Below are 21,663 nucleotides of genomic sequence, written 5' to 3' on the forward strand. Positions count from 1 at the left end.
AGGAGTCCCTGATATATAATCCTTCCTAACCTATCCTACTAATCCTATCCTATCCAAAATGTGAATGTTTGTTCCTCAATCACGCAAAAACGTCTGAATGGATTTGGATGAAATTTGGCACATAGATAATTTGTAACCTGGACTGACACATAGGCTACGTTTTATCTTGGTAAATGACATGGCTTCAAAACAGTTATGAATTTATGTTCATATACTATATTAAACTGATTTAAATGTATACAGTCATTGGCTGGCTAAATCAGGTGACCTCCACTCTATAAGAATAGTGGGAATCTTACACCAACAGCTCTTATAAGAGCTAAACTTAAATCTACCGTTTGAAGATTGTATATACACCATCTGTATATACACCATCTGTATATACAATCTTTTTGCAACTAATTTTCCCAAAAGCCCTTGTTAGGGCTCCAATTCCAATTCCGTACCACCTTTTCCCCCCAGTCTACCTTTCCCATCTCCTGTCCTATACCTGTTGTAAGCTAGGTTTATACTTGCTATACAGTACGCTTGTATACATCTAACATACAGAGGATTTTGGCCTCTATATACCTTGCCCATCTCCTGTTATATGCCTGTTTTGAGCTCAGTATATACTTCTAACATACAGAGGTATTTGGGCGATATATACCTTGCCCATCTCCTGTTATATACAAGAAATGCGTAAGGCTAGCGCAAAGGGACAAGGACAGGGGCGTGGAAATGCAGCTGGGGGCCAAGTCCACGGTCAAGCTACTTCGGATCCAATGCCTACTGGTGAGGGGCAGCCAGCATTGCGCTCATCCACAATCCCTGGCTTGATGGCAACGTTAAGCAGGGTGTAGGTTATAACGCTGACGAGGCCCGAGCACCAGGAGCAGGTGTTACAATGGCTAGCGGATAATGCTTCCAGCTGCATTTCCACCAGCCAGTCAGCCACTACCTCCAGTCATCTTCCTACCCAAGAGTCTGCCCCTCCTTCCTCCCAACATGCCCAATCTTCCCAGCAGAGTCATCCTACCCTTGCCCCCACCCAGGAGCTGTTTTCAGGTCCTTTTCCACTCTTCGACTCTGTTCAACCACTTCCCGAATCCCAGGAGCTAACAGACAAATTTCTGTGTCCTGATGCCCAAACACTGGAGCATCCGCCATCTCCTGCCGATTTTGTGGTTGTGGAACCGCAACCAGCGTTTTTCGGCCTCAGTGATGATGACGAGACACCGTTGCCATCAGGGCAGGCTGTTGTCATGTGCAGTGTGCAGGAGGAGGAGCAGAGTGAGGAATTGAAAGAGGAGGTGGTGGACAAGGAGGCAACCGACCCGACCTGGACAGGGGTGATGTTTAGCGTCGAAAGCAGTGTAGATGTAGAGGCAAGCGCAGCACCAAAAAAGGTGGCCAGAGGCATGTCCAGAGGCACAATACAGTTGCTTCACAGAAACCAGGCCAGAGCCAGCAAGGTCCAAGATGTTCCCTGTCCTAGCCACTCGCGAAAAACTCCTTCATTGAGGCCACGTCCCTCGATGGTCTGGAGATATTTCAATGTATGCGCGGAGGACAAATTTAGTCCGGTTTGCACACTGTGCAACTCAAAACTGAGTAGGGGTTCTGAGAAGAGCAATCTGACCACCTCAGGCATGTGCCATCATTTGTAAGGCAAGCACTGGGCTCAGTGGGAGAGAGCAAACGCAGGACAATCATCGTCCGGTGTTCCTGCCACTGCCTCTTCAACTGTTTCAGGTTCTGATGCTGCAGTCCAGACCACCAACCAGGACACCTCCACATCTGCCTCTGCCACTTTGGGGACTTCACCCTCATCCTCCCCTTTTCCTGCCTCTGCTCCTTCGCCTGCACCATCATGCACCTCTTCCCAGCAACTCTCCATTTCCCAGGCGGTTGATCACAAACAGAAGTATAGTGCAACCCACCCACATGCCCAAGCCTTAAACGGCCACATCTCCAAACTGCTGGCCCTGGAGATGTTGCCATTTAGGCTTGTGGAGACTCAGGCTTTCTTGACCTGATGGCAGCTGGGGCACCTCGCTATGCCATCCCTAGCCGTCACTACTTCTCCCAGTGTGCCATCCCCACCTTGCACCAGCACGTATCCCATAACATCAGGTGGGCCCTAAGTTCCGCGCTTTGCACTAAGGTCCACTTGACCACAGACGCATGGACAAGCGCAGTGGCGTAACTAGGAATGGCGAACCTTTGACATGGCCCCCCCCCCCCTTCCTGACCGACACCGAAGACCTTGACCGACCGACCGACCCCCCACCACCACCACCGCGCCGCATTCCTGCTCGCTCTATTATGCCCCATAGTGGCCCCAGTACACAGTATTATGTCCCTCAGTGGCCCCTGAACACAGTATTATACCCCATTGTGGCCCCTGCAGACGGGATTATGCCCCATAATAAACACCCATGAACAATTATTATACTCTTGGGTATTTTCAAACCCCAGAGTATAATAATCGGAGACCGAGGGGAGATACAGACATAAAAAAAAAGTTATTTTACTGTCTCCGGCTCCGCTGCAGTCTTTGGTGGTGTTGGCCATCTTTAATAACGCACAGATGTCACATGACATTTCATGCCCTCCCTCCACCCACCCACCCCCAGTTTCATGTCCTCCCTTCATCTGCCCCCAGTTTCATGCACCCCTCATCTCTACCCCCATTTTCATGTCCTCCCCTCCATCTCTACCCCTAGGTTACTGTTGCTCCTCAATTGCTCCACACCACACATACATACACACTCACACACACTCTCCATCCTGCATCTCACATCCCCTCTCCCCTTCAGTACAATACAATACAATACACAGAGCGCCCCTGACTACTATTAGACAGTCATTAGTAACAGCAATTGCAGGCAAGTCTGAATACAAACAATGTGTAGAGTACTGATCCATCTACTGACACTCACCTCCCCCTAATACACAGATATCAGGACACTGTCCCCTCCTCCTAATACAAAGATATCAGGACACCGTCCTCCCCCCTCCTCCACACCACACATACATACACACTCACACACTCTCCATCTCACATCCCCCCTCCCCTTCAGTACCTAGAACCACATCTCTCCTTCTCTTCATTTCTTCCAGGACTGCACGGGCTATAAAGACACGCCCACCTAGTCACACAAGGTCCTTCAGCGCAAGTTTTCCCCGCTCTTATTGTAGTTACAACATTTTGTCTGTTATAAGAGGGGGGGTAGCAGGGGTAGTGGCTGTCGCCGGGCCCCCTAATGTCCCAGGCCCTGTGGCAGCCGCTACCCCTACGGTAACGGTAGTTACGCCCCTGGACAAGCGCATGCGGACAGGGACGCTACATCTCACCCATGGAAAACTGGGTGAATGTAGCGGAGGCTGGGACCGGGTCACAAACTGGAGTGGCCTACCTCCTCTCCCCGCCTAAGACTCGTAGCAGGAGTTCTCACAAACCCTCCTCCTCCACCATCACTGTTGAAAAACAACATTTAAAACCACCCCATTAAGGCTGACCTCAAGGGCCTAATATTGTGCTCCAACAAAGCTCTATTCATCCATAGAGCATAATATTAGGCTGCTACAAGGTTCAGTTCATACCAAGAGCCTAATACTCTGCTACTTCAAGGCTCAACTCACCTCAAGTGCCTAAAACGCTACTGGTACAAGGCTCAACTCACCTCAAGGGCCTCATTCTCTGCTGCTACAAAGCTCAATTCACCTCAAGGGCCTAATACTCTCCTGGTACAAGGCTCAACTCACCCCAAGAGACTGAAGCTAAGTTTGGGAGGGCTCACCTCAAGGGCTTGAAAAGTAAATTTTTGTATGGCTCAGCTTAAGGGCCTCTAACTTAATTTGGAAGGGCTTACCTCAAGGGTCACAAAAATAATTTTTGGAGGTCTCACCACATCACACACACATACACAATGATAGTCAAGGGTGGGGGCTGTTTGATTTCTCCCTTGCCTATGCCATCTGTGGTTGACATGGGCAACGTAATTTAAAGGGGCGCATGCTAATGTTCCTTTAGATTACAATTTGTCTTTCTGTCAATACTAATGTAGAGGAAAGAAGGTTTCCAAGTATTTTTCCACTTTCCATTGAGGTTATATAGAGTTTGGAAAGTGTCTAATGGATAGGCTGTGATAGTGGGGTAATACAGTGACTTGGGCGTGTTAGATGCCCCCAGACATGCTTCCCCTGCTGTCCCAGTTGCATTCCAGAGGTGTTGGCATCATTTGCTGAGGTGTCATTGTGGACTTGGTGACTCCAATTGGTCGAATTTTGATTTCCCTGAAACGAGCATTTTTTTACCTGTGAGAGAGTGAAGGGTGTGGTCTGGGAAGACAGGTACATTCCAGCCAGGCACCTAAAGGGTGTATGGTAAAGGTTCACACCAGGGAGGTCAGCTGACTAATCAGGCCCTAATAACAGTCTGAGTGTGAAGACTAGCAGTGTGGCACCATACTGACAGAGCTGATCTCTCCATACCAAACCTACAGAGCAGGTACTGTGCCACCCATTGTTGTTGCCAAGGTGGGAGACTGGTAGCCAGTCTCCTGTATAGTCAGGGAAAAGTGTTCCTATGTTTAAGTCAGTTCTCAGCCGAGAAGGGTTTTGTTTTTGTTATTTGTGCCTTTGCAAAGGCAGTGTATGCACTACAAGTGAATAAAGCCTGAACTTGTGTGCAACCCAGTGTCTGTCTCCCTGTTTCTTGCACTGCTACAAGCATCTACCTGAACGAATCCTCACACCCCATAGACTACAACGGGATTTGATATTTGATCGAATACTGAGGTCTACTCGAATTTAATTTCGAATTTTCGAATATTTCACTACTCGCTCATCTCTAGGCTATTCCTATGTGTTAGGGAGAAAAAAAAAAATCAATTTTAATGATTGAATCCCTTTAAATATGATGCCAGGAGATGAAATCTGCACTGAGATCACCATGCCAAGAAGTCAGCATTAGTAGCAAAGATGTATTACATACTACAGAAGTGCCACCCTGTGTAGATGTATAAAACATATGGTCATCAGGAAAAGGATTAATTACGAACTAACATAGTGGTGATAAAACAGATGCCAATCTAACAGTAGACTTTGGGGAATTGACCAGTAGATCATGATATCCGGCCATCAGGCTGTTCTTCTCCAGTTTCCCACTTGTGTGGTGAGGCCAGCGTCTTCATCGGTCCATGTTGCGGTGTGCCGGTCACTACTCTTATCTAGTGAAATGCTCAGTGTAGGATCATAAAGAATCCTGCGAGTCAGTACTATTAGGTGGTGTCTGTATCACACACTCCCTGACACCTAGACGTACTTTACTACAGGGGGGAAGCCGTATGGTCATGTATGAGGAAGCCATGGCTCTGGGGTAAGCATAAGGGTCTGTTCACATGGAGTATTTTTGCAGACAGATTTTGACGCGGGATCCACCTCAAAATCCACCTGCAGAAAAAGCTCCCATTCATGTGAATGCGAGCCGCTCGCTTTTTTTCCCCCCTGCTAGCGGGAAATAAAAAGCAACATGCCCCTTCTTCCCGCTTATTCTATGGCTGAGACAGATGCGGCAGGAGACTCACTCCCAATTAGGCCCGAATGTACGGACCTAGTCAGGAGTGGGATGGTAGATCTCATTGCTCAGGCTACATAATGTACCTTCAACAGGGAACATTGTGATTTATGAATCCAGATTAGGCTAGGTTCACACTAGCGTTCACCTGTCCGTTCTGAGCTTTCCGTCTTCTTCATGCCAGAAGTCGGAAAGCTCAGACCGGGTCCGGCCGTGAGCGGCGGTGAGCGTTTTATGCTCTCCGCCGCGAAACCGGATTTTTTTATCCGGACACAGAGTACTGCATGTCCGACTCTGTGTCCGGATTATAAAACCCAGTTTCGCGGCGGAGAGCATAAAAGCCTCACCGCCGCTCACGGCCGGACATCTCTCTCACCCATTCAAATGAATGGGTGAGAGAGACTCCTGCAGGTTTCCGTCTCCTGCCTCTGTTTTATGCAGTAAATGGAAACCTGCAGAACGGAGTTCACAACGCTGATGTGAACGAGCCCTTAGTTTATCTTTTACCCAAGTCATATGAAGCAGGATTTATGCACAGTCGCTCTTACCGGATGCTCCTTTCTGTGCTTATATCCTAAACTTAGCCATACAGATGTAATAACTGCCATATACAATCAGCCAAGCATGGATGTTCTATAGTGTAAGAGGGGAGGAAACTCCAACCAGTCAGCAGCTTATGTCCCATAAATATCCGTCACACTCACCCGTAGGAAAGTCCTCCTCACACTCCTCATCACTCACATAGGGCTCTTCTTTTATTGTTATGGATATAACATTAATGTCATCAACGTATTTATCTTGATTCAAAAGCTGTGAAGGAAATATAAAGGTCAGTAAACAGGAAGAGAAATGTATAAGAATACAGCGGGAATTATCAGAGCCAAAAAGTTGCAGGACCAGAAGCTGGACATGGATAATGGCTCAATAACAACCTCAAGAAACTCATACACATGTATACTCAGCATGGCTAGACCTGCTTCAGGATATTTCAGTGAAGGAAATCAGATTCTACCAGATACATCCGGGGTTGTTTGTCTCAGGGCAAATAAAGGATCAGATCGGTAGAAATCCAACCTGATGGTTCCTTATTCCAACCAGCAGTCTCCATAGCCAGAAGATTGTGAGAAGATCCAGACAACATGTAATGTCTATGGTCAACTTTATCCTCCATCTCCACCTCTCATTACACAAGTATAAAACATTTAATACTGCTGGAGAACCCAAGACTGACCACAAGGACTTCACAGCCGTCTACACATCATAGGGAATATCTCCATCTACCTGATCATCCTGTGGAAGAAGAGGACGGGGACATCTCTCCGGTGTTGTCCTCTTACTGGATCTACCTGTAGGAAACACAGACAGGGACTGAATTCATTCTGTACATACAAATAATGGAAGTCCATGTGTATATAGTCATGTCTATTACCTGCTGATGTGAGGGGCTGGTGGTCCTCCATCATCACCTCCTTGTACAGATCCTTGTGTCCTTCTAAATACTCCCACTCCTCCATGGAGAAATAGACAGCGACATCCTGACACCTTATAGGAACCTGACAACACAATGATACAGTCATCACCCCGACCTCTCCAGTTACTGTATAATGTCCCAGCATTCCCAGCAGTGTCACCTCTCCAGTCAGCAGCTCCAGCATCTTGTTGGTGAGTTCTAGGATCTTCTCCTGTATCAGGGGGTGAGGTGAAGACCCCAGGATTGGGCTCAGGTGTTCTCCATATCCTTCATACACAGGAGCCTGACAGCGCCCACTAGAGGTCTTCTTCACTACTGTGAAATCCTGGTTATGGGGAAACACATTAATAAATCTCACTACATACATGTCCAGAGTCCATCACCTCTTCAGTCATATCATCTGTTATTACTATAGATAAGAATGATGTAATGATGACATCATCAGAATCTCTCACCTCTCCAGTAAGCTGGTAGATGATCTCTAGGGTGAGATTTAATAGACTTTCCAACATCTTGTTCCTGTCTCTTTCCATCCTTGATGGATCAATCAGGAATATTCTCTTATATAGAAGATACTGAGAGGATTCTATATTGTAGGAACCTGAATGGAGAGAAGATGAGACAATGTAAAAACCTCACAAGATCCCATGTAATAAATAGGATTAGTAGGGAGTATAAGGGGGGCTTCCGGTTCAGGCACTGTGAAGATACATGGCATATTCCTCCTCAGTATCAGACTCTTCTCCTCCACTAACCTGTAAAGTAGAACGAGTGCCCTACAGTGGGGAGACAAACCTAAGCTGGAACAGGATATGGAGAAGGCGCCAATGAAAACGACAATTCACTCCACACAAACCAAGCCCTCACACCGCTCTGGAGAAAGATTAACTCCTTCCTGATACCCACTGTAACAGTACTGGCAAATGTCTTTAAAGAGATCAATTTGGAATACTAAACCCCACTCTGCCCCTTATAGACCAGGGGGAATGGCGCACAGTCTCTGAAGCAGAGTGAGTGCCAAAACCATTGAAACTGTACTCTCTTGAGCCCCCTGGTACAAGTCCCCAGCACTTATTTTTGGTGAAGGATGGCTCCTGCATGGGAAGATTGTGGGAGCCATCTTGGTACTGTCATAGGTATATAGTCCCCTAAGGTTTCACTGTGGCCGAAACAGTTATATTTTAGTCCATGGGACACACGACCTAATGATCGGAGATACAAGGTGCCAGGGAGGGGGTGGGGCTAAATAAACAATAAGAACTTATTAAAAGATTTGAAAAATATTTTAAACATAAAAAAAAACAACTATAAATTCCAATCACCCCTTCTTTAGATTCCAAACAAGAAAAAAGAAACACACTCACACATTAGGGATCCTGTGTCTGAAAATGCCAGGCCTAAAAACATAAAAAAATACATAAAGCAGGAAAAAAATGGCCAAAAAGACATATTTTGCAACGGTTCACATTAGCGTTCGGCTTCCGTCCGGAAGGAGCACGCATGAGGACCCCCACGAACGGAATACCAACGCTAATACAAGCGCTGTGCAGTTAAGCACATGGACCCCATAGACTATAATGGGATCCGTGTGCTTGCCTCGCACGATTCTTGCGGGCAGTGCGCGACAAGCACACGGACCCCATTATAGTCTATGGGGTCCATGTGCTTAACTGCACAGCGCTTGCAGTTGCACTTGTATTCCGTCCGTGGGGGTCCTCATGCGGACTCCTTCCGGATGGAACATATAAGCTAGTGTGAACTGACCCTTAGCAGTTTCACGTTCCAAAAAATTGAAATAAAAGTTTCCCCAAAGTTTTGTATTTTTGTTAAGATGTTACAACAGTCCAAAAACTATAAATATCTGGTATCGCCATAATCGCAACGACTGACACAATACAGATTAAAAAAAACAAAAAGTGGCTGGGGCAGGAAAGGGTTAACTTTCGGGCTCAGAATACGGCAAAACAAGAAGAAATGATTTAGTAAGTTCTTTCTAGTGTAGAAGTAATAAAACCTAAACTCTGTATAAATGTGGTATCAGTGTAACTGTAGCGACCTGTAGAATAAAGCCATCATGTGATTTATACCGTAGGGTGAAGGCCCCGACTACTATTTACCTCTATGGGAGGGATGGAAACAGCCCAGAAACAACCTCAGACGGCAAAAGACACAAATATTGTCATCTCAGCCATGGAAGGAACAGCCCTTAAAGCAGCCGAGTCCTGAGACAACGAGAATCCAGCTGAAGATAAAGGACCTGTGCTGATGTCATAGTCATGTGATGGGAGAGGTCACATGAGCAGCTGTTACAGATATCTCATGAGGTGAAGTTACTTCTCTGGTCCCTTCTTCTCCTATGTGTTGTGTCTGTCACTGCAGGGGACCATTGTAATATTTATTTCCTTCTCTAGTGCTCAGTTCACACTAGCGTTTAGGTTTCTGTTCTTTGGGTCCACTTGGTTACACACGGCAACCATAGACTATTAAGTGTAATCTGGGACGGAGTCTCGCACATTAGTGTGTTACTAATGTTACTTGTATAGCACTGACATATTCCTCAGCACTTACAGACATTATCGGACACTGTCCCATATAGGACTCGCACTCCATATACCCTATCAGTATGACTGGAGTGTGAAAAGAAACCAGAGAACCCCAAGCAAACCCACACAAACTACTAGCAGATGTTGTCAGATTTGAACACAAGACTCCAGCACCGCGAGGCATCAGAGCCAACCAGTGAGCCGCCATTGATGGAAAGCATAGAGACACACAGTGGGGGATCCGGCCATCAGATTGATGCAGTCAGGTTGTGAGCTTGTAAGTCTGAGGTGCTGAAGTGCCCAAGAGGATGGAGACTCCTGGGGAGCCTTAACCTACTGCAGACGGGATCCCACTGAGCCGTCTGTTTGTGACGTGTATGTAGTAGAGGCGCCTGTGTGTGACATGTATGTAGCGGAGCCGTCTGTGTGTGACGTGTATGTAGCGGAGCCTTCTGTGTGTGCCGTGTATGTAGCGGAGCCGTCTGTGTGTGCCATGTATGTAGCGGAGCCGTCTGTGTGGGCCGTGTATTTAGCGGAGACGTCTGTGTGTGAGGTGTATGTGGTAGAGCTTTCTGTGTGTGACCTGTATGTGGTAGAGCTGTCTATAGTAGAGGCGTCTGTGTGTGACATGTATGTAGCGGAGCCGTCTGTGTGTGACATGTATGTAGTAGAGCCGTCTGTGTGTGCCGTGCATGTAGTTGAGACGTCTGTGTGTGAGGTGTATGTGGTAGAGCTTTCTGTGTGTGACGTGTATATGGTAGAGCTGTCTGTGTGTGATGTGTATGTAGCGGAGCCGGCAGTGTGTGATATACAGTTTGTAGAACTGTGTGTTAACCATATCTTGACTGAACACATTTTCTGTTTTTTTTTTTATTTCATTTATTTTTTGGTCTTAACTGTTATTTTTTTATGTTTTATTCATATTGTGTCCCCATTACGCGGTGTTGGGGACATCAAATGGTCCTCATAAGAGTATGTTGCAGAGCTCCAAATTAAATAATTAATTAACAGGCCTAGATGGACTGCAGCCATTCTTTTAGGCCTGGAGAACTGATTCAGACACAGATGGTGGTGTATCAAAAGAGTTCTGATTTATTGTTACAGAGAGGTAGTTTAAATACAATACAGACAAAAGCAGGTTGGACTATTCTAATGACATAAGCTGTGGCACATGACTATTGGATAAGGTCTGCATCTCATTATTACTTTCCAACCTGGGATGACCTTTCTCATGACATAAAGAAGAATCTAAAATATTTATGTGTAAACCAACATCTTACTAATTCTAGATGTATATCACAGCAAGAGAGATAATGATCACATGCTGGTCCACTCCGGCCTTGGGGCTAACGATCAACAGGTTATTGAACCGGTTTCTACACCCACCCTCAAAGATGAATACTCTTACCACAAACAGATAAGGAGTTATAACCCAACCATCAACATTCCACACGCCTTATCCCCTAAAGGGGTCTCTTAGACTCTAAACAGACATTCTCATAAAGTTTATATAAGAAAAAGGTTACAAGATGGCTGACAGAATACAAGATGGAGGATGTGATCCTAACAGCGGTAATAAATATCAGAGGCATTTTAAGGGGATTCTCTGGACTTAACCACTTCCGGACCGCCCATAGAGTATAAATGTCCGGACGGTGGTTGCCGTGTTCTGACAGGACGTAGCAGTACGTCCAATCAGAACACAGCAGCTGCACGAGATCGTGCAGCTGCTGATACTGGGAGCTAGGTGTAACTTCAGCTGGAGCTCCCTGCCTTTTCGATTGCTGTGTGTACAGCGCTCAATGAGCGCTGTATTCACAGCTATGGGCGCCGCAATGATGCAGCCACCCTCTGGCCCGGCGGTCACGTGATCCGCTGGTGTCAGCATCTTCTACAGGAACCAGATCAGTTCAAGTAAGGTGTATATACAATGTGCAGGAGGATAAATGTATCATACCCAGGTGAAGGAGAAATCCTCCCTAACAAAGAAAAAAAAGTGTCCCCAAAGGTTTATTATGACCTTATCGAGACAAAATCTGAATAAGAAAAAAGTAGAAAAGTTTTTTAAAAAGTAAATAAAACATCAATAAAATGTCGTTATTAAAGGTTGTAGCCCCACACCCGACGACACCATATAAAATAAAAATTACCGTAACAGAAAGGACAAACTATTTAAGGCTAAGGCCCCACTGGGTGGAAACGCAGCAAAAAAACACAGTGTAAAAAAAAACGCAGAGAAAATGCTGCGTTTTCTATCGCGGAAAAAAACCGCACATGTACATGCGTTTTTCAGTTTTGTGCTGCGGAAATTCATATGAGTTTTCTGTTGAGTTTTTCATCGAGTTTCTCATGTGCAATAAAGGTAATTGAAAGGCTATGTTTGAAAATCCTGAGGAATTATGGTCCTCTGCTATTTAGGCCGGAGTCTCACGGGCCAGAAACACCGCAATTTGGCTGCGGCGTGCGGTTTTGAAAATCACAGCATGTCAATTATATCTACAGAAACGCCAGCAGCTTTCCCATAGATGTAATTGTAACAGAAAGTCTGCGGGGTGTGGGATACCGCTGAGGTAGATGCTTGTAGCAGTGCAGGAAATAGGGACACAGGCATTGGATTGCACACAGGTTCAGGCTTTATTCACTTGTGCATACACTGCTTTAGCAAAGCCACAGGATAAACAAAACAAAACCCTTCTCGGGTGAGAAAACTAATTTAACCCCTTAAGGACCAGGCCATTTTTTGGTTTCGCATTTTCGTTTTTCCCTCCTCACATTTCAAGCGCCATAACTTTTTCATTTTTCAGTTCACAGAGTCACATGATGGCTTATTGTTTGCGGGACAAATTGTACTTTGTAATGGCATCATTCAATATGCTGTGCAATGTACTGGGAAGCTGGAAAAAAATTCAGAATGAGGTGCAATTGGAGAAAAAATGCATTTGCGCCATTTTCTTATGGGTTTAATTTTTACAGCGTTCACTGTTTGGTACAAATGACATGTTACCTGTGTTCTACGTGTCAGTACGAACGCGGTGATACCAAATTTATATAGTATTTGAAATGTTTTGATACTTTTAAAAAAAATGATATACTTTGCAAAATAGAAAAAAAAAATTGTGTCATCATGTTCTAACACCTGTAACTTTTTCATATTTCCATGTATGGAGCTGGTTGTGGTGTCTTTTTATGCGGGACAAGATGACGTTTCTATTGATACCATTTGGGGAAAGATCTGATGGTTTGATCACTTTTTATTCAATTTTTTATAGGAGGCAAAGTGTTGAAAAAAACGCTTTTTGGCTGTTTTTATTTTTTTTGCCGCTACGCCGTTCGCAGTACAGGATAAATGTTTTAATATTCTAATAGTTCGGGCATTTTGGAGCGCAGGGATACCTAATATGTTTATGTTTAATGTTCTTTAATTACTTTTATAGCTGATCTAGGGAAAGGGGGGTGATTTGAACTTTTATATTTTTTAAATTTTTTTAATACTTTTAAAAACTTTTTTTTTTCTTGTTATACATTTATGATCAGACCCCTTAGGTACCTTGAAACCTAGGGGGTCTGATCGTTCATACTATTCACTGCAATACTACAGTATTGCAGTGAATAGCAAAATCGCAGCACTTCTATTAGAGGCTGCCTCTGGCATCGTCTAATAGATCTTGTGCAGAGACAAGCCTGGAAGCCTTCAATAGGCTTCCGGCTGTCATAGCAACCGATCACCGCCCTCATGTGACGTTCAGGAGGGCGGCGATCGGCAAAACATGGCGGTCCTGGCTGTATGATACAGCCGGCATCTGCCGTGTATGGAGCGAGCTCAGCGTGTGAGCTCGCTCCATACATCCCCATGCGACCCATGACGTACAGTTACGTCAAGGGTCGCTAAGGGGTTAAACATAAGGAAACTTTTCCCTGACTATACAGGAGCCTGGCTACCAGTCTCCCACCTTGTCAAGAACAACAGGTGGCACAGTACCTGCTTTGGAGGTCCGGTCTGGACAGGTCAGCTCTGTCAGTGTGGTGCCACACTGCTAGTCTTCAGACTCAGACTGTTATTAGGGCCTGATTAGTCAGCTGACCTCCCTGGTGTGGGTCTCACCACACACCCCTTAGCTGCCTGGCTGGGATATACTTGTCTTCCCAGACTACACCCTTCACACTCTCACAGGAGGAAAACTCTGTGAATAGAGATGAGCGAGTACTGTTCGGATCAGCCGATCCGAACAGCACGCTCCATAGAAATGAATGGATGCACCTGGTACCAGGGGCGAACCTACCCCTTTCGCCGCCTGAGGCGAACTACAGAAAGCCGGAAAAATTCCGCCCTCCCTGGGGCCCTGACATAGCGCCGCCTGAAGCGGTCGCTTCAGGTTGCCTCATGGGAGGTGTGGCGCTGCCTGGTACTTCCACTTTGACGGCGGCCGGCCACTTAACCCCCCGCGTGCCGGCTACGTCCATTCATTTCTAGACGAGCGTGCTGTTCGGATCGGCTGATCTGAACAGTACTCGCTCATCTCTGTGAACTTTCTGTTCAAAGCGCTGCAGGAAGAACCGCAATGCGTTCACACTGCGGTTGTTCCCGCAGCGGTTCCAGCCTGTGGGGCCTTAGCCTCAACCAAGCAAAACAGTGAATTTTTAGTCTGCCATGACGTTTCTGCCAAGTTTCCGCAACACATTTATCATGCTGTGTTTTTGCAGCGGTTTTCACACTCTCTAGAAATCTATGGAGGGGAAAACTCAGCGTTTCCGCAACTATAACTGACATGCTGCGTTTTTCGAAAATGTGAGCGTTTTTGAAAAACACAGCTTTTCCGCAGTGTTTTTTTTCCGCAGTGTGGGGCTAGGATTAGACAAAATTGCATTCACTGTGCTGGTACTGTAAAACGCAATGCCCAAAAACACTGCGTTTCCATCCAGTGGGGCCCCGCCGTGCTACAGTGCTGTAGGAACGACCGCGGTGTGAGCGCATAGCGGTTCTTCCTGCAGCTCTTTGAACAGAAAGTTCACAGACTTTTCCTCCACGGACTTTCTGTTACAATTATATCTACAGGAAAGCCGCCGGCGTGTCCAAAGATATAATTGACATGCTGCAATTTTCAAAACGCAGCGTGTCCGCGTGAGGCCCCAGTCTTATAAAGTTTTTCAGTAGCACTTTGTGTTATTAAAATTAAATAAAAAAAGTGAAAAGCCGACACAATTTCCCTTCTATGTTGTTTATATTTTCCCAGATATAAAAAAAAATTAAAACACATTCAAAAATAAAAGCAACATAAAAATAAATTCCTGTGTGTCCTCGAAAAAAGACGCAAAAATTAGTTGAATGAGACGTATGAGAAAAACATTACAGTCCTCAAATGTGCACATACAAAAAAAAAACCTAAAATGTGTCTAGTCCTGGACCACAAATTGGCCTGGTACTGAAGTGGTTAAGTTATTAATGGCCACAAACAGCTGACCATTAGGGGCCATGGTACCCGTCCTGAAAACTATATGGGGCCAGAAGCAGAAAGCTGGACGCCTTCAGTGATGCTCAGCACTCATTAAAGTCTTGGTTCCCCACCAATCAGGTTTTTATGGAAAGGCCAAAAATAGCTGAAGCCTGAAAAAACTCCCCTGTGGCAAGTAACAGGTGTGGGCAATATAAAAATCACACCTGAAACCAGATAAGGAGAGAAGTTGGCTCAATCTTTGCACTGCGTGTGCCATAATAAGCATGGAGAACAGAGATATTGAAGTTCCTTTGTCCTAGGTGCACAACATAATCCAGAAGTTTACATCCCAAGGCCCTGTAGCTAATGTCCGTGGACATAAATCGAAGAGAAAATTGATGAAAGGTTGTAGCTAGAGATGAGCGAGTAGTGAAATATTTGAGATTCGATATTAGTTTCGAGTAGAGCCTCAATATTCGACTACTCGATCGAATATCAAATCCCATTATAGTCTATGGGAAAAAATGCTCATTTCAGGGGAAACCAGTATTGGACTAAAGGAGAGTCACCAAGTCCACGAATAGCAGGAGGAGAGTGTTTAGGAGGAGCGCTGTGCAGTTAAAGTGCACGGACCCCATTATAGTCTATGGGGTCCATGCGCTTTAACTGCACAGCGCTTGCAGTTGCGCTGATATTCCGTTTGGGGGGGTCCTCCTGCAGACTCCTTCTGGATGGGAGGCAAGCGCTAATGTGAACCGGCCCTTACTCGTCCTGCAGAACCAGCATTGATTGACCGAATGCTATACACTATATAGCATTCGGCAAATCAACGCTAGTTCTGCAGCAGGCTCGTCCTTGCTAGTTGGGAGAGTTGGCAGCTTGCGGTTATGCGGGAGCTGACTTTTTCTCATAGGACTGTGTTGATTGGCCGAATGCTATACACTGGACAATCAACGCTGGTCAATGCATTCCTATGAGAAAAAGTCAGCTCCCGCATAACCGCAAGCTGCCATCTCTCCCGACTAGCAAGGACAAGCCTGTTGCAGAACCAGCGTTGATTGGCCGAATGCTATAGCATTCGGCCAATCAACGCTGGTTCTGAATCGATTCTTTACTGCGAATATGCGAGTAGTATTTGAACGAGTATTTTGAATACCGTAGTATTCTATTGAATACCTACTCGATCAAATATTACTCGCTCATCTCTAGTTGTAGCACAGGATAGTCCGGATGGTGGATAAGCAGCCCCAATCAAGTGCCAAAGACATCCAAGCTGTCCAGTAGGCTCAGGGGGCATCAGTGTCAGCGCCAGCTATCCATCAGGAGACAGAAAACAGCCAATGTGTACCTGAATAAGCCAAAATCCTTCTGGGCAAATTAGATCAAGATAGAGTTTTTTGGTAAAGTACATCATTCTACTGTTTACCAAAAATGGAATGAGGCCTACAAGAGGAATCCAGGACCAGCAGTCACGTATGGGGGAGGGTCACAGATTTTTTTGCTGCCTCCAGCACTGGGGGCCTTGATTGTGTGCAAGGCATCATGAAATCTGAAGCTTACCAAATGATTTTGGGTCACAATGTAGGTGCAAGTGTCAGAAAGCTGGGTTTGCGTTCTAGCTCATGGGTCTTCCAGGAGGACAAGACCCCAAACATACTTCACAAAGCCCCCAAAAATGGATGGAAACAAAGAGAGTTCTGAAGTGGCCGCAATGAGTCCATACCGAAATCCCATTGTAGAGCTGTGGACAAATCTTACAATTGTTGTTGAGCAAAGAGGTGGAAGAAGTTTGTGGATGGTTAAAGGATGTAATTGATTTCAGGTATTTTTTCCAAAGGGTCGGTAACTAAATATTAAGCTTAGGGTATCAGGAATTTTGTCTGGCCCATTTTCGGAGTTTTGCATAAAATTATATCATTTTTTTTCCTCTGGAAACCTGTGTATAAGAAAACGTGTAACCGTAATAATTTTCTGAGTGAAATACTTCATTTTCTGGAAATATTTCAGGGGTACCAACACTTACGGCCATGACCATATGCCTGCAGTGGATGCTGTGTAATGTGCATGTAGTAGTGCTGTATCTGTGTATGTGTAATGTCCATGTCATACAGTAGTATCTCTGTGAGGGCGGGTTCAAATCTGCGCCCAGTCTCCAGTTTAGCCAATCTGGCCGGTTTCTGTCTTCTGCCTCGAGAAACAATACAGGAGATGGAAATCTGGCGGCCAGTTTTCAAAGACATTAACTTGAAGGGGTTTGCATTGGGACTGCCCATGTGTGTCTTCTGCCTCTCCACGGCGAAACCTTTTTTTCTAACCCAACACAAAGTCGGACATGCAGGATCGCTATGTCAGGGCTTATTCCTTGTACTTTATTGGCCACCATTTGTTCTGCTTTTATTTACATTTTTGGGGGGTCCATGTGAAATATTTGAGCCAACTCCAGAGGGGGAAGCTGCGACTGTCGGAAGCCACGACAGGCGGATTTTGACCCAAGAGTGGCGTGGCTCCCCACGTCACTCTCGGTGTCAAAATCCGCCCTACTGCGCCACTTGTGAACTAGCCCTTAGGTTTTTGGCTTTTACAAATAAAATGTTACTTTTTGAAAATGAAGGATTTTTTTGGCTCGTCTATAAATTTATTACTGTATTGTTGATTGAGATCTGTCAGGGCTCATTATTTGCGGGACAAGTTGTACTTTTTATTGGTTCCAATGTTTGGTATGTAATAATTTATGTTCACTTTTTATTGTTATTTTTTTTGGGGGGGAAGCAAAATTTTTTATATAAAGGTTTTTTTAAAAAAAACTTATTTGTTAATTTTATTTTTAAAAATTTTTTTTTTTTACTTTTTATATGTCCCACAAGGGGACTTGAAGCTGAGATCTCAGATCTTGCCCAGGGTTATTTATCACTAAATGATCCACGACATTTACTTCATTTTCTACAGCAGCAAAACTTGCAACAGAGCTGGAGATCATAGGAGAAGGAGAACAAAGTTTAGTGAGGCTTAACCAATTATAGGCAGATAGTGAGATAATTTATGGAAAGAGAGAGAATATCTGTGCTGCGTAACATCTTATGGACCATATATGTACATGTTATATTAATCAAAGGTCATGACTATAAAAGGCAAGGAATGAAATTCTGAGAAGACATCTCCATTGACCTGAGAGACAATGACTCTCTCTAGGCCAGAAGGAAAGAAATTTACAAACCCTAATTTGAACCATAAAAAGATTTTGGAACTTCTATAAATTCTGCGGCAAGTTAGTAAAAGGTCTGGAAAGCAGGTGGCTGGTTCACCACCCGGGCCCTTCTTGTGTAAAGCCATGCTGTTTTGAGGGATGCAGTAAGTGGTTTAGCATGGTGATGAAATATACTAGGCCCTCCCTAAAAGAATTTGGTGGCAGAACTAGAGTCCAAAAATACAGATACAGGGTAGTCTCCTCGTCTCATCAGCCATTGAGATCACACAATGCATGAAACAGTCCATGACGGACGATTGTTGCTTGTACCCCAAAATAACAATTATTGGAGGTATCGTTGAATGCCAACTCAGGGCAGGTGACAAGGTTCAACCAGGTAGTCAACACTCATAGGAGGCAGATCAAGGACAGTAAACTGGAATGTGGTCATGTAAGGATTGGAGTCAGGGTCAGGCAGTGCAAAGTGACACAGCTGGGAAAGCAACACTGTGCAACTAATGACAAAAGGGGTCGTAGGCCCTGCGGTTATGACTATGCTGTAGTATCTGAGATGAGGCAGACCAATGCACTTCCTAATTGAAGTGCGCCTACCACGACTCCTTACGCTTCTATCCCGGCGGCTAGGATAAGGGGAGAGGAGGCCCTGAAAGTCCTAGGGACTGGAGTCACAGGGGTCACACCTAAACAGAAAGCACAGTGTAACTGCAATGCAAAACAAAAGACTAAACAGCATGGAACCAGGGAGGACCACAAGTCCCAGCAAGACACAGAAGAGAAGGCGAGGTCAGACGAGCAAGAGGTCGAGCCAGGAGATATAATAAAGGTACCGAATCAAAAGACAAGGGATAGTCAAAAATACAAGCCGGGTCAAAAAAACCAAGAAACATATGGAATACAAACAGACAGGGAATCAGACTGAGCAGGGGGACCAGGAAACCCAAAGTGAATGGCTGGCAAGGATCCATGCCTGGGTGGGGTTTAAATAGCAGCAGAGAACACACCTGATGGCTAACGGCATGGAGACTGAAGGCAAGGAAAAGATTAACCCTTAATGACCTAAGCACACCCAATAGAACTCCTAACACGTCTCCCAGGGAGACGCCGCGCAGCAAGGAGACCGCGGCGACTCCGTATCCTGACAGGTCACAAACAAGCCAAGGGACAATAGAGGTCAGTTCATATCAGATGTCAGGCACATCTTACAGCAAGTCTATCATGCTAGAGCCTTATTGCTCAGGCAGGGTGTGGTTAATGAAGCTGAGAAAGACACTTAAACAAGGATAGGCTGGGGAAGCATCGCAGGCACGAATACAGATCCATTATGAGACTCCAGCCTTAATATGGTATTTTATTCTAGTATTCTAGTAAATGTCAATAAAACAAGTTTATGGAGAAAAGAAAACATAATTGCTACTGTCCGGTGTAATGTTTAACAAGGTCAGATTTACAGGTAAAACATTGTTGGACACTCTGGGTGTGGACGTGCCACGTTCTATATGAGCTCTCTGATGTACATTCAGGACTGACTTTTTTGCAAAACATTTTCCACATTCTGAGCAGGAGAATGGCTTCTCTCCTGTGTGAGTTCTTTGATGTGCCTTGAGGACTGACTTTTTCCTGTAACATTTTCCACATTCTGTACAGGAGAATGGCTTCTCCCCAGTGTGCAGTCTTTCATGTATAATAAGATCTGATTTCTTAGCAAAACATTTCCCACATTCTCGGCACGAAAACGGCTTCTCTCCTGTGTGAGTTCTCTGATGCCTAGTAAGATCTGAATTCCATGGAAACGATTTACCACATTCTGAACATGTGTATGGCATCTCAATATTGTGAATTTTCTGATGTCTAACCAGAAGTGGTTTAGAAGAAAAACATTTCCCACAATCTGGGCATGAATATGGCTTCTCTCCTGTGTGAATTCTCCAGTGTCTTCTAAGATGTGATCTATAAGTAAAACATTTCCCACATTCTGAACATGAATATGGCTTCTCCCCAGTGTGCATTCTTTGATGTATAACAAGATCTGATTTCTTGGTAAAACATTTCTCACATTCTGGGCATACAAATGGTTTCTCCCCTGTGTGAGTTCTCTGATGTTCAGTAAGTTCTGAATTCCAGGGAAATGATTTGCCACATTCTGAACAGGAGTATGGCATCTCCACATTGTGAACTTTCTGATGTCTAACCAGAAATGATTTAGAAGAAAAACCTTTCCCACACTCTTGACATGGATATGGCTTCTCTCCTGTGTGGATTCTCCAGTGTCTACTAAGATGTGATTTATAAGTAAAACATTTCCCGCACTCTGAACATGAATATGGCTTCTCTCCTGTGTGAATTCTCTGATGTTCAATAAGACTTGATTTGTAGCTGAAGCATTTACCACATTCTGAACAAATAATTGGTTTAGTGCCCATGTGAATACTCTGATGTACATCACCTTCTTCCTGACTATGATCTTCCTTCACAGTCTGTGATGGCCCAGAAGATTGGATGTGTATAAAAGGATTGGACGATAGATCTCTGCTGTGAAGGGCTGAGGGTATATCTGGGGTAATGACATGTTCTTTATATGGATCTTGTGTGATACCATGATCCTCTGCTTTATAATCTGTAGATATCAGATGTCCCTCTGAGCTCATGGTACAGTCATCTGATGAGAAGAAAACTAACAATATAATTTATATTGATATTTTATAACATTTCTATATAAAAAAAATTCCATGCAATTTTTAAGGCAGGTCCAAGAATTTTTTTCATTATGTTATTTGTTTCAATTAACAATTATATTAACTCAATGCAATTATTCATTGATACAATATAATATTATTAGCTCATATATTTAGAGGATTGTGAGGGCTGCCATCTTTACTACCATCTTTGTATATGTCTCTGCAGGACACATACACGAATGATACTATACAGACATGGGCTCGGCTCCCATCCCTTTTATCCCCATCTCCTAGTATCGATATAGCTTTGAACAGCGCATGCGTTGTGGCTTACACAGTGCAAACCAATGCTAGCTCATCAATGCTCATTTCTAAGGGGAACATGTGCGCCATGTTAAAGAAGATGGGCTTCTGGCATCAGTGCAGTAATGGTAGATGCTATTTGTTAGTGGACTAAAATCCTCTGATGAAGTCATGACCATGTGATCAAATTCATGTGGGCGGAGCTATTTTGCATTATACAGGAAAGTGTGGTGTTATAAAGAGGAAATTGCTGAGAGCAAAAACTGGTGGAAGGTAAAGAGATGAGACAGCATGCGAGAGGGGCAGGGAGTGCACGAGGGGGAATTATACATGATGGGGAAAAATAATTCCACTATTCCACCTCTCGCTCAGGAAGAAATTTGTTAATAAAGTACCATATTTTCCACTTTATAAGATGCATCTAATGATAAGACACACCTAGGTGAACCAATTCCTGGACAACTTCTTTAA

At 44.6% G+C, this 21,663-nt stretch overlaps 1 protein-coding gene and 1 pseudogene across 1 annotated transcript; both read right to left on the reverse strand.

Moving 5' to 3' along the window:
• LOC142189633 (uncharacterized) overlaps positions 1 to 21,663 on the reverse strand; it is a 637,493-nt pseudogene that overhangs the window by 576,164 nt on the left and 39,666 nt on the right.
• On the reverse strand, positions 19,600 to 20,867 carry LOC142188804 (uncharacterized). Its single transcript, XM_075262024.1, has one exon. The coding sequence runs from the start codon at positions 20,857 to 20,859 to the stop codon at positions 19,600 to 19,602; it is 1,260 nt and encodes a 419-aa protein (XP_075118125.1). The 5' UTR covers positions 20,860 to 20,867.

This window comes from Leptodactylus fuscus, chromosome 1 (genome assembly GCF_031893055.1).
Source record: "Leptodactylus fuscus isolate aLepFus1 chromosome 1, aLepFus1.hap2, whole genome shotgun sequence".
NCBI lineage: Eukaryota > Metazoa > Chordata > Amphibia > Anura > Leptodactylidae > Leptodactylus > Leptodactylus fuscus.

What these genes read in the sequence shown, in the direction of transcription:
- LOC142188804 (XM_075262024.1), bottom strand. Translation starts at nt 20,859, where the DNA reads ATGAGCTCAGAGGGACATCTGATATCTACAGATTATAAAGCAGAGGAT.